At 41.0% G+C, this 13,862-nt stretch overlaps 1 protein-coding gene across 1 annotated transcript; it reads left to right on the forward strand.

The window, feature by feature from the left end:
* Positions 1-1,473: 1,473 nt before the first annotated feature.
* LOC146245182 (solute carrier family 22 member 4-like) lies at positions 1,474-13,796 on the forward strand. Its single transcript, XM_084684039.1, has 10 exons — positions 1,474-2,085; positions 3,957-4,060; positions 6,161-6,315; positions 6,545-6,716; positions 7,037-7,163; positions 7,578-7,678; positions 8,048-8,262; positions 8,474-8,656; positions 8,809-8,944; positions 13,427-13,796. Exons 1-10 carry the CDS (start codon positions 1,693-1,695, stop codon positions 13,500-13,502), a joined length of 1,662 nt encoding a protein of 553 aa, XP_084540165.1. The 5' UTR covers positions 1,474-1,692; the 3' UTR covers positions 13,503-13,796.
* The last annotated feature ends 66 nt before the right edge of the window (positions 13,797-13,862 follow it).

Below are 13,862 nucleotides of genomic sequence, written 5' to 3' on the forward strand. Positions count from 1 at the left end.
CTTATTTAAGCTCAGCATAAATGTAAATTATGTTCTGTTTACTTATATGTTATGTTATGCCAGGTACTTGCGTTGTCTTGTCATCAGAATTTCAGTGCCCAGTCTGACCTTGTGTTGTTCTGTGTACCTGACAAATAAAAGACTTGAACTTGATAGTGCAACCAGTAGCTGGAATAACCTAACCTTATAAACCTATGCTAACCTAAGACAAGTGAAGTACAATAGTGCAGTATTGCTGATAGTGCAACCAGTAGCTAAAAGTGACAGTGTGTAAAGTGACGAGTGTATCAGTGTCCATATAAATGTCCATTCAGAAGCCTGATGGCCTTGGAAAGAAACTGTTGTCCTGTCTGCGTGTGCGAGACCGAATGCTTCGATATCGCCTGCCAGAAGCCAACAGGGTAAAAAGACTGAAGGATGGGTCTCTTTGAATCCTGCCAGCTTTCTTGAGGCATCGTGTGTGGTAGGTGTCCTGTAGGGCTGTGAGCTTCCTGCCAAGGATGAACTCAGCAGACTGGACCACACTACGTAGGGCCTTGCAGTCCCTGTCTGTGCAGCTGCCATACCACACTGTGAAAGTGTAACATCATATCTCATTTAAATAAATGCGTGTAAATACATTTAAATAACTTGATCATTGAGTGCTTTGTTTTAGCACTATAGGTATGTGCAAGAGTAATGTATAAGGTGTGCCAATATTTTGATAAGATGAAACTGTACAACCAGGGGCGTTGTTAGACCCTTTTTACTGGGGCACGTGCCCCAGTATAAATCTGCTGTGCCCGAGTAAAATCTAAAGTTAGAGTTTAACAATTTACTTTATTTGTCAGTGCATTCATTTAAATTGATAATCCCGGAAAAAAAACGCAGTATCCCAATCAACTCTTGTAAAATCAAAGGAGTTTAACCGAAAACACAAACCGATGCACGCAGAATTCCATGTTAGCACTCCTCTGAGCTTTCCAAATAGCCACTGCAGCAAGCACACAGATTGGACTCGGCACACAAGTCAGAATTGAGGTAGGCTAAGAAAACATTACAAAACTAAAGAAAGTTTCTAAATGATAGGCATTTTATTTGGACAAAAACATAAAAACAATATTACATGAAGCAAAAAGAAAAACGGTATTTGTAGTAAAATGAATGCGAAGAATATATATGTGTGCGCTCGCATTAACTATCCCTGCCAAAGCTGATATCAAAATTGCTTCCCTGAACTGTTGTATAGTGGGTTAAGCAAGGGGAGTTTCTAAAGCCTAGTAGTGCATTATGCGCAGGAAGCTTGAAAGAAAAAAAGGGATATGGATAAGGACCTGTGCCCCAGTAGAGTTTTATGTCTTAACAACACCTCTGTATTCCAACTATTCAAACCATTCAGTCAGCTATCATATTAATAGACAACTTCCTGTAACTCATTTAGCCCAGATTTCGTGGAATTCATTGACTCCTCCTTCTAAGCTTTTACTGCCTCTCAAATGAATGACTTATCAAGAGAAAACGGCAAATCGGTTGACTTGACGGTATCACAGTTTCTATCATATAATAAGGAGAAGGTATATAAACCAGCTATGAGTCACTCCTGAAAAATTCAGGGATGCAACACGCCATACTTTTTTAAAGCAGGTGTATTACTATTTGTATTACCATTGAGAAGTTTCTGGACTTTCGGATGCCGACTAAACAGACAGTATCATGAGGGATTATGACGGAATCATCTCTTTCCTGGGAACATGGGGGCCCTTCCAGCGAATGGTGTTCCTGGCTCTGGCCATCAGCATCCTTCCAAACGGCTTTGTAGGCATCTACATAGTGTTTGTAGGAGACACCCCTCCTCATGAATGCTACATACCTGAGGATTCCAACATCAGTGAGGTGTGGAGGAACGTGACCATTCCTCTGGTGACTGTAGATGGGGTGACAAAACAGAGCTCTTGTTCCAGGTTAAACCTGGACATAGTCAAGAACTACTCCAGTCAGAATATCCTACCAGATGTACACATTAACCTGAGTAACATTCCACTGGAGAGCTGTCTGGATGGATGGAAGTACAGCAGAGAGATATACCTGTCAACTATCGTCACAGAGGTGACACCAATGTATTTGATTATTTATGGAATTCTAACTTAATTCTTCTTCAACAGCATCAGTGTACCCCATTATATGGTACTGTGGCACCGTCCTGATGTCAAGTTATCCGTTTTCTCCTGCTAAGTCACTTGTTTATACATATAAAATGTCATTCAAATGATATTGATGGATAATTCAAATTAAGTATTTGCTACATTATTTATAGTTTTTATCTGCTGAACACACAAATTGCTGAATTACTTAAGAGATGTATTGATTAATCCTAAAGACAAATAAACTCAAGATCATAAATGTGTACATGGCCATCATGGTCAACTTTTAACCCAAGTAATTTAAAGTGGAACTGAACTGATTTATGAAGTACGGCTCATATAATTTTTTACATAAAATCATAAAACTTTATCTGACAACTAAAAGAGCAAAATGTTCCATTTGTTAATAAAAACGTTTTAAACTTTACTATTTAACTAATGGGCGCGGCTATCTTTGAATCGTCATGTCTGTGACGTCACGAGAATGGTTAGGTACTGTGACTGCCGCCTGTAAGCAGTTATCAAGATAGACATTGATAGATTTTAAGGGAGAACAGAGGTATAAATGTCTTAAAACAAACCAGCTAAAACAAGGTGGAAAGTAGGATCTTACTGGCTGGTTGTACAAACACATTTTACAAGACATAAGGCATTCACTATAATGTCCTACCCAAGCGGCAACCGGTTTTACGATATGGCTTGTATCTATCTATACAGCGCCAAATCCCGCCAGCTGCCCCCGGATTCAGAGTTTGCAGGGATCACTTTAAAGAAGTGGTTTATATTTATAAACCTGTTAAATACGCTAACGTTAATACACAAACTAGCGTTTTTGACATAGCTACGTTAGCTAGCTCTAGCTCCTACATTCACACCTGATTGTAGCCAAAGCTAGCTCCGTTACGTTACGTTTCCTACACTGTAGTTTGTTTAATTTAGCAGCGAACAAGTTATCAACTCAACCAGTGAGCATGTTTCACACAACTTGAAGGGGCTACTAGTAACTGAAACAGGCTACCAGCTATGTGGGCGCTCCAAACTTACTGTCAGATACACAGAACAACACAGGGTCACACCGAGCATAGGTTACACATATATGATAAGCTAACATAAAAGGTCTTTCTCCTCACACAACATGGGAAAGATCCTGTGCTCAATCAATGATGAACGATCATTTTGGTGGACCACCAAACACCCAGGTTATCCAGGTCTGCCTCTTTGATCAGATCGATTCTGTCTGTTGGCGTTGTCAGCAGTTACGACAAGTAGCTAGCTACGAGTACATCACCACTTGTTGTTGTTCAACTTGTCAGTGTTAACTATACATCTTCCGACAAAAACACATTCTGCATCATATGGGACAACTGCGGTCCTGCAGGTACATAATTAAGTATTGGTTAGAAAGCATATGCCATAGGATGAACAGGGATTAGCTATGATCGGTCGATTTTCTTCAATTGTTAATGCAGTTTAACGGGTTGAAATTGAGAGCAACCATTCTTGTGACGTCAGGTGTGTACGTAATTTAAACATGGCGGCGCCCAGTTTTTTTAAAGTAGGCCTACATAATTTACACACTAGAAATTTCGATTATTTATAGAATATGGCATAGAGTTGTATGTTATATATTTTTTAAGTCATTATATGTATATACTATTATAATATCACTGTGTTTAATCGCAGTTCAGTTCCACTTTAATACTCCAAGATCTAAATGAATGGACTAAGTGCTCTGATCAACACATTACTGAGTTGTTCAATAAAGTCCAAGTTCACAAATGCTCAGGACAGAGTTGTAAAAAGTTGTCTTCAAAGATCAGTGTTTTTGTTTGACAGTGGGACCTTGTGTGTGAAAACGAGTACAAGAGGCCCCTGACCACATCAATCCACTATGTTGGAGCACTTTTCGGGACATTCCTGTCTGGGCAGATTTCTGATAGGTCTGTACAATGTCTTAAAATCTTCCGATGAATAATAATAACGAATCACTCATAATAAGTTACCAAGCATATCCTTGGCCCATTTCAACTGTATTAACATTAATATACATCTCTCCGGAATAAATACTTTGATTAAATCAAGAAATGTATGCATATCACTTACGTACACGGGCATGCCTAGGGTCGGGTACCGAAACCCTACGCATCCGGTAGGAAGCTGTTGCTCCGAAACGGACGTAAACTATCACACTTTCTCTGTAGTCTACCGTTAGGTAACTACCGTAAACGTAGGCTACTTTCAAAATGCCATATTTTCCCTTTGGGCTCCCAAAAACGGAAGTTAAAGCATATTAACCATTCACTGCACGTGAACGCTAGTATACATAGGCTTGCTTATGTTTACACTTGCTTTGCCCGTTAGCTAGCTATTGCATTTAAAATGCCTAAGCGAAGCGGTCGAAAGGGTGGCTGTATATTCCGACATCGCAAAATGCAACAACAACAAAAATCAAAACGATTACGTGCAAACGCCAAATTTATTGAATGCGGTGATGCACGGAATACTTCTTAAAGCAGAGGGATGCACCGTGTTCAACAGCTTGTAGACATCAGTCCCTGGCAGGGCCGGCCAAGCCTTCATGGGGCCTTAAGCAGAATGAATTTAGGGGGCCCACTGTGACGCAAATATTATTGATTATTCTTATTGCTTGATTATTCACACACTATTAATCGAATGCACTAATTAGCAATGTTATTAGTTGTGTTGCTTACACAGAGGCGGCGGCACGGTTTTTGTGATGGAGGGGCGCTATTTTTTTGCGTTCTACCAACATGTTCCTGTTCTTTAATGTTTCTAACACATTTATCTAGATCAGGGGTGTCAGACAGGGCGTTCAGCTCGGCGGCCCGTCGGATGTCTTGGCAAAGTTTGAAAATTACAGAAATACACACATTTCATTTCTGTAAAAGTAACTGCTAATACAAATGTCTGTTAAAAATATGGAGGTTTATGAGTACAAACGTTTTGTAATGTTTTTAATCGATCCAGTAATTGCTTCAAAAACAGAGTAAATGCGATGTCTGCTCCGGAGGCAGAAGCGCTCATTGCTACAGGCAGCAATGCTTGCTGCGCGTTTTCCGCGGCAGTGCCGCACGCTGTGAATTTCTCTCGACATTTGCGGTGGACTTTATTGAGGGGGGCGACGCCCCCCCCCAACATATTTTTCGGAGCGGCGACCCCCCCTGTGCCGCTGCCACTGTCACATCATATCAATGTTTGCCTGGCATGTTTTCAACCTTATACGGTTTTTAATTATAACAGAAGCACCGTGTTCAACAGCTTGCGGACATTAGTCCCGGGACAGCCTCCCCAATTTGTCTGCCCTTTCAAACTCATACCTGTGTGTACAGGCCTCTTCGACACTATCTGAGAGAGTTGTCTCCTGTGCAGGACATGCCATAAGTCAGTAGAGGTGTCGTATCTTGCCAGAGTAGGATAATATGGTAATTTTCCTGCAAAAGAACTGCTGAAGTTTAAGCTGGTTTAGTTAGCATACCATCTCAACATTTATTTTGTTGTTACTTGTTAATAGTGTAACTGTTATTTATTGTTAAATTATTGTAGTTGTGTGTTAGGTGACTTAGGTTTACTTATTATATATTTAAGCAGGCTACTTCAAAACGTTAATATATTGTTACATTTAAAAAAAAATCCATAAAAAACCCATAAAAGATCCTTTCTTTGATTACTTTCACTTTTCAGTAATTCAAGAATCGGTTTAGGAATCGTTTAGGAATCTGACTCGTTTTAAAAGTACCGGTTCGGCATCGGAATCGTAAAAATCCAAACGATACCCAACCCGAGGCATGTCCCTATGTCCCTCCATGTCCCCTTTAACAAAACATAGCATTAATCTTAGCACTTTAACCGTTAACCATTGTGCAACATCGGGCTGTTTTACCATAGGTTACTTGTGACTATGGAACTATAGCTGGTCATTGTAGATAAAGTGATTAAATATTACCTGAGAAATCATCCCAAGAAACTTTGTTTAAATGTTCGTGAACTGAAATGTTTTTGATCAAATGTATGAAACACAGGTTTGGGAGAAAGCCAGTTCTCTTTGTCATGATGGCTGTCCAGACGGTGACGGTAGCTGCCCAGATCCTGTCTTCTAGCTGGGAGATCTTCAGTTTCATCTTCTTCTTTGTTGGTTTTGGTTCTGTCTCCAATTATGTCATTGCCTATGTTCTTGGTAGGTCGGAAATGCAGATTTTTTATTATTATTCAATACAGATGAGTTAAGCTTCTGACTCATTGATATGTCAAAAGATGACCACCCTAAGGTGTTATGAGGTGAATTTACTGGTTCAGTTTGGGTTTAAATAATATTTATAGATGACATGGTTCTGACAGCAAATCCAGAACCAAGTAACAGATGTCCATTTTAGCCGATTTGTGATTGGTTCATTCGCTGCCTATAGGATCAGAGATTCTGAGCCCAAAAACCAGAGTAGTGTTCTGCTCTCTCGGAGTGTTCATGAGTTCCGCACTGGGGTACATGGCCATGCCGGCAGTGGCATATTTCCTGCGGGACTGGCGCGGGCTTCTGGTTGCCATGGCAGCATCTGGACTCATCTACGTCCCTTTGTGGAAGTAAGAACAGATCATCTCAAATGCTGCATTATCATTGACTGGTTGGTTAAGGCATTACAATTGGGTGGTTGATAGATTATGATTGGTTAATGTTTTTTTTTCTTTATTCTGTGTTGCAAAGTAAACTCAATTTCAAAATACATGTTGGTTATCTTGCATAGAATTCTAATTCATATTCCATCATTCAATCCATCACAGAAAGGTGTCTTTGAAAATCAAACTAGTTAGTTTTCTTAGTTTCTGCTAGCTCTGTATCAACATCATCACATTTTGATTTAAAAACAACATTCTGCAGTAAAGATAGCTGTTCCTGTGTCCAGGTTCATCCCAGAGTCCCCCCGGTGGCTGCTCTCTCAGGGCAGAGTGGAAGAAGCTGAGGCCATACTGAGGAGAGCTGCCAGACAGAACCAAGTAGAGATACCAGATGTGATCTTCACTTCAACAGAGGTCTGATAAAAATTTATGTTCTCACGCTTACACAATGTGGTAATCTCCACGTGTCACAGTTCAATCTTTAAGCAAGCTTTCATAATAGTCTATCATATCTGCGAAGATAACAAACGTTTTTCTGTAATGGTAACTTGGATACTGTGACCCCATATTGTCCATTTCTGCTGATGTCACTGGTTGTTCATATTTCTGTCAGAATAAGGACATTTATCTGCCTTAAAGTAGTAGAGACCATTTCTAATTTATCACTTTATTATACTAACTTCTATGAATAGTATCAATTGTAAAACATTTAAAATAGCAACTGCATATCCTAATGACCATTTTAAAACAAAAGTCACCTACATTAAAAAAGATGCAAAAAGTAGTATTTTTCTAATTGTCTATCTATTGTTTTCCTCAATACTCCAGGTGGAAGATGCCTTGGCCATGAAGGAGAAAAAGTACAGCATCCTGGATATCATGAGAAGCTGCAACGTGTTATCCATCACCCTCCTGTGTTGCCTGCTGTGGTAAGTGCAACAACCTGCTTCCCTCATTTACATGCCTCCCCCCAGATTTCTGTTTGTTTACAATAAATATATATATTTGTGTTTGTTTCTCTCATTTTAAGATGGGATCCCAGAAAATGTTATTCTGGCTGCGCCCTTGACTTAGAGGGCCTTTGGGAATAAACAATGATTCACTTGTTTGTCTTTGCTGCGAGGAATGATGTGCAACGTTAAATCAGTTTAATTTCCTTCCTCACCGAATCTCATGGCACATATAATGTAAAAAACATTCTCCAACATGATTCTTTGAGTCCCTTTTACCCTTGCTCACACATCTCAAAATGTTCAGAAACGCTTCATCATAATGTATTATCTCCTTTTGTGTTCTAGGGTGATCATCACCCTTGGCTACAATGCCTTGATTCTTAACACCTCCAATCTCCATGGCAATGCCTACCTCAACTGCTTCCTGTCAGCAGTGGTCGAGGTTCCTGCCTATTGCCTCGCCTTGCTGCTACTGAAATACTGCCCCAGACACTTCTGTCAGTCCTCCACTCTCTTCCTAGGGGGGGCTGTTATTCTCTGCATCCACCTCATACCATCTGGTGAGTCTCATACGCTGCAAATAATGTGAGAACAGGAAGATCACTGCTTTATTTTACACAAGTCACAAGAAAACAAGTGCTATAGTCTATGTCATAAACATGACCAAGCCCTATGACCTGAAACGTTGGTGGGGGATGGCACTGGGAGGAGGGGGGCTTGGTGATTACTAGCCTAAACCTCTTACCCTAGCCCTGTGCATCCATGTTGCAGACCTCCCGACAGTGGCCATCTTCCTGGAGATGGTGGGGAAGTTCGGCATCACATCTGCATTCTGCGTGGTGTACGCTGTTACATCGGAGCTGTTCCCCACCGTAGTGAGGACTATGGCCATGGGGACCTGCTCCATGGCTGCCCGCATTGGCACCATCATCTCCCCGTTTGTCATCTACCTGGGTGAGCTTTCTCACAATCAGGCTATGCCTAGTGAGACCTGGACATCCTAATTTCTCACATCAGATTTTTTGTAATTTACATAACAAATGTGATGTTTCCAGAATATCTTCTCTGATGAATAGATTGAGCCTTTCATCTCCATTCCTTCTCAGCTAAATACTACAGGTATCTGCCATACCTACTGATTGGAAGCCTGGCCATATTTGGAGGTCTGTTCTGTTTTCTGCTCCCAGAGAGCTTTGGTAGGGTTTTACCTGAGACCATGGATCAGATGCAGACCATCACGGGGTGAGTTAAAGATTATCAGTATGTAGGAGGTCTGGATAACATAAGATATCTGGATGATCTAGGAGGTGTGGATAATGTAGAAGATCTGGATGATATATGAGATCTGGATGATGTAGGGCAGAGGTGTCAAACGATATTTCACAAAGGGCCACACTGGGAATGAGAATCACATCAAGGGCCAGAATTATATAGGTTATTGATTTGCCCCATAGCCTTCTCGCATACAACTGGGTCCACATTAAATCCTAAAAAAAATAAACTCAAAAGATCAACATCAAAAAAACATCATCTATCTACTCCATTCTACTGGTCATGGTATTTCTAGCAAGACTTGCATTTGAAAATGCTTGTTGTTTGCAGACAAAAGTTTAGCATACAGTTTTTCAGAAAATCTCCCTCTGTGAATGGCCTCCCTGATTTGGCGATTTCCTCTGCTATGATGAAACTTCCCTTTACAGCTTCATTGCTCAAATAAACATATTTTGCTGTGGCTGCATGCCTCTCTTCAGTTTGTTGACTTTCTAAAGCCCGTTCCCTTTCCATGGCTCCATATCTCTACTTGTGTGTTTTGTATATATTCTTTACGACAACGCAAATTAAATTGTTTGAAAATGGAGATCATCTCAGCAAATATGACACAAGGGTTTCTCTTTACACTCGGTAAAGAAGTACTCTGTCAGAAATATTAATCTATCAAGCATTGCGCAGTCAGTCGGTGAACAAGTTTAAGAAAGTTTATTGCTTACGGCCAGCCCACAAGGAGACAAAAACATCACACGCCATTGTGCTACAAGTTTGTCCGCTAGCATGTTTTGCTAGCTAGCTATTTAAGCAGCCCCACTCTTTACAGTCATTGGTTAAGACAAAGGCATGCAAATGTTCCATGGCTCTTCTTCATTGGCTCCTTGCATAGACCTGGTGCGCGTGTGTGCGTGCGTGTTTGAGTGTGTGCATGTGTGTGCCTTTTGACCCCTGTAAGCTTGACCACATGATTCACCCAACACAGTTAAGGCCAGACATCTTTATGGCCTCTCCAGTAAGAGAGAGTGGTCATCCCTGGTCACCTTGTTTACATATGCCTAGTGTTACCCAAAGTCCAGATTTGGGGGTAGGCCTCTCTCTACACACAAGGAATGCTGAACACAGAATCATTCTTATACAGGATAAATGTTTAGCATCTTCAATTTTTCCAACATACTCCCAGTCTCCCAGCTCTCTTAAATTGTCTGCCTTCAAAGTCACCTTAAATTTTTTGTGCCATTCTGTTAGCCAGCTTGCAGGTGCACTGGTGGCGTGTCTTTGTGTTTGGTTTGGTGTCATTGTGCAGACCACAGCTAGCTACAACTCAGTGGCTGTTCAAGAACCTAAATTGAGATTTGGGCCAGATAAAAAATTGGGGCCAGATTTGGCCAAGGGGTCATGAGTTTGACACGTGATGTTGGAGGTCTGGGTGATGTTGGAGGGCTGGATGATGTAGAAGATCTGGATGATGTAAGAGGCCTGGATAATGTTGGAGGTCAATCTGCATATTATAACTCTAAACCTAATGGTCAACCAAATGCTTCTTAATGTACAAAATGCACAAGTTGACTCCATGAAAATGTATTAAACTATATCCTTACACCAATCTACATTTATAGAAGACCAATTCTACATAGAGGAAATATAGTAATTAAACAGAGTAAATATTTATTTACACAGCCTACCATGTATATGCCAGGATTGGGACTTGGGTCAAGACCAGTAGCAAACCGTGACTCTTAAACCTTGTCCCTCTGACTTAAATTACTCGTCAGGAAAAAAACACAACATACAGCACGCACAGCATTAAGGCCTAATGTGTTGGTCATTAAGCACTATTTGAGCCAGTCCTTGCGGCACTATTTACGTCATTGTGCACAATGACGTTGCGTTCGTACCTACAGATTGATTCTGCACAACAGAGCCTGTTTAAGGAGATCCTTGCCACTCTCTATTAAGCCCCATTGTACCGAATTTGGCTGAGTTCCACTGGTGGAACCGAGCGAGTGCATGTTGAATGGGAGTCTATGGAGCTTAACGGCTAAATTTGTCTCTTTCGCCTGATTGTCGTTAAGAAATCTCCAATTTGATTGTAGTTTTTGCATGTTCAACATGGATTATAGGTCGAAAGTTGAATGAACGAGTACTTATGTCCTTTTGATTTCTTACAGGGTGAGTCGTTGTTGCCCATAACACGCTAGCATTCTGCTAATGAATGCTGATTGGTTAGTGAAGGACTGATACGACCAGAGCTCCCGCTTGATGGCATCCGAAGCGGAATCAGAATGTCAGAGCATTAACAACATTAGCAACAACATTAGCAAGCCAAAACTCTTTCTAGCATGTGTATTGACAGGGAGAGCCTAACCTGTCAGCTGTGTTGTCGATGCCCTGAGAGAAAAAAGTAAGTGACCAGAGCTTGCCGTAAAGCAGTAGCTCTGGTTGTAAGATGTGTATGACGTCAATTACATTTTCAAAAGCTTTTTAGAACAGAAAGGCGACTTTAAAACAATCTAACAGCCAGCAGTGTGTATTTTTGTTGCCTCCCCTTTCGAATTCAGAATTCAAATTACTAGACAAAAAATTATATCCTGAGAAAAGTGGATTTTGAGGGGTACCGCTCCATAGACCTCCATTCATTTTGCTCTCGCTCGTTAGCGCCCTCACATGGAACTTCAACCAGTTCAGAACCCGGAAGTTTCCCGAGAGTGGCAGTTCTCTCTAGCCTGGTCCTGACCAGACCCTCGTACATTTCATTTGTACAGAGGGTCTGGGATCGCTCCATTGACAAACGTTAACTTCCTTGAAGGCGGGTCCTCTGTTGAAGTTTAAAACTATTGGATCTGCCCAGAGCCACTCTGATTTGCCATAACCAATCGCAAGCGTTCGCCTTAGCCAACTCCTTCAACACTATTATAACGGAGCTAGCTGCCGTAGCTGGAAAATCAAACTTTTCCCGAACCCCGTGGGGAGGAGGGCCACAACATCATGGCCACCAACAAAACTCAGCAAGGAATGTTCTTGCTCCGGCTTTAACCTATGGATATTCGGCAGCGTTGCCACAACCGCAGAATAGTTTTGCTCGCATCTTTTTCCGCCGCCATTACTGAACTACTTAAACTAGTGCACAACATTAACGCCATCGTTCTCAGCCACTCCCTCTGTTCGCTGATTGGACCTACAAAAAATGTGTTTCTAGAAACCGACTTCAGAGCCGAGCTCCCAGACCTAGTAGGCTACAGAAGCAAAATCCAAATTGAGCGGAAGTACGTAGGAGGGCAGAGCCAGGCTAAGTTCTCTCTATATTAGACATTCTCTGACTATAACAAATAGTTAGGCTCTCAAAAGCTTTGGTTTTCTGCACAAAATTAAATTCTGGTGTAGGTCTTCCTTTGCCGATTAACTCCAACTTCTCATTAAAAGTGAACCTAGAAAACGGCGCATAACAAATATGAAACAATGTCCTCCCAGCGGGAACGTTACTTGCAGCTTCACTTGTGAAGTGAACGAACAGGGTAGCTAGTTTAAAGGCTTGTGATTGCGTTTTCTCCGTTCCACAGCGGGCGGAACTTGTCATAAAGTTAGCGATAACAAGGCCCACCCATTTAGAGGGAAGATATGATGGTCAATTTTCCTGTCAATGGAAATTAGTCTTGCATTGAATTTCTATCAAGCGGCCCTCTGTAAAATTCATAGCTGGACCACCAATCACAGAGCTAGCTGCATAGCATTTTCCTCCCAACAACGGAGGCAGCAAAATTCTGATAGGGTGACAAAACAGGATTTTTCATTTAACTCTTCACATTACAACATAAACTGAATAGGGCAGGATTGAAGGGTTTATTTCAGAAACATTGTCAATTTATGGATTGATAAAATACAATTGTAACAGATTACATTTAAAATATATATTTTTAGAATATATTAGGCTCTCTCTGAGGGCCTAGAGGGCCCTGACGGTTCCTCAATGGTCAAGACATGGGACAGAATTTGGTTGTAAGGTAATACTGTCAGGGGCGGGCCGAACGGGCAGCTGCCCAGGCCGCCACGAAGTTAGGGGCTGCATTTTTCGACAAGAGGGTCGGCTTTTTCCGCAATTAGTGTCTTTGGCGCCCTCTGCTGGCCTAAAAAGGAATAGCGGTTGTGGTCGTGGCACTCGTGGGGGGGGGGGGGTGGGGGCGGGGGGCGTCAAATGTGCTAGGACCGTCACTGAATACTGTTGAACATGCACTGTGTTAAAACACGTAATCAGTCATAGCTGTTTGAACTGCAGACGCTTTAATCCAGAGCAATGTGCAGCTAGTCCATATAGAAATTGCAGCAGAAGATCAAGGATCAGAAGTTCAAAGTTCTACAGTATTTCTGTATATCAATGACATACTAAACTGTTAAACATTTCTGCAAAGTGTGAATGAGTAACTTTAACAGCCTCATTATATATACCTGTTTCACCTGTTACAGACTCCACGGCAGCAATAAAAAAGCCACCAAGAAAGGAAACAGCAAAGACGAATTCCGTAAAGAATCAAAGTTATAATTGTTTTCATTTAATATTTTCTTTGTTTGTTAGTTTTTACAGTATTCATTCTGGGCACTTGTCGACATCACAGTTGTTGCATGAATGTTGCTACAAACTGAACATATACTACAGAGATAAACATTTACTGTATTTAAAACAACTTTTTATTTTATTTGTATAATACCCTAACATATTATACTATGGTAGGACAAAAAGTTGATGTTGATCATGTTTGTAAAATGTCTTAAAAAAGTTTAATTGTAATTGTCAATATATGCTGTAAAAACTGTACAGAGTTAGTTGGACTATATAATTCTGGGTAATGAATATTGTACAATATAGCATTCACAGGTTGAGTTGTTTGACACTACTTCAAAA

The sequence above is a fragment of the Hypomesus nipponensis genome, chromosome 20, assembly GCF_054491055.1.
Source record: "Hypomesus nipponensis isolate SF chromosome 20, ASM5449105v1, whole genome shotgun sequence".
Classification (NCBI taxonomy): domain Eukaryota; kingdom Metazoa; phylum Chordata; class Actinopteri; order Osmeriformes; family Osmeridae; genus Hypomesus; species Hypomesus nipponensis.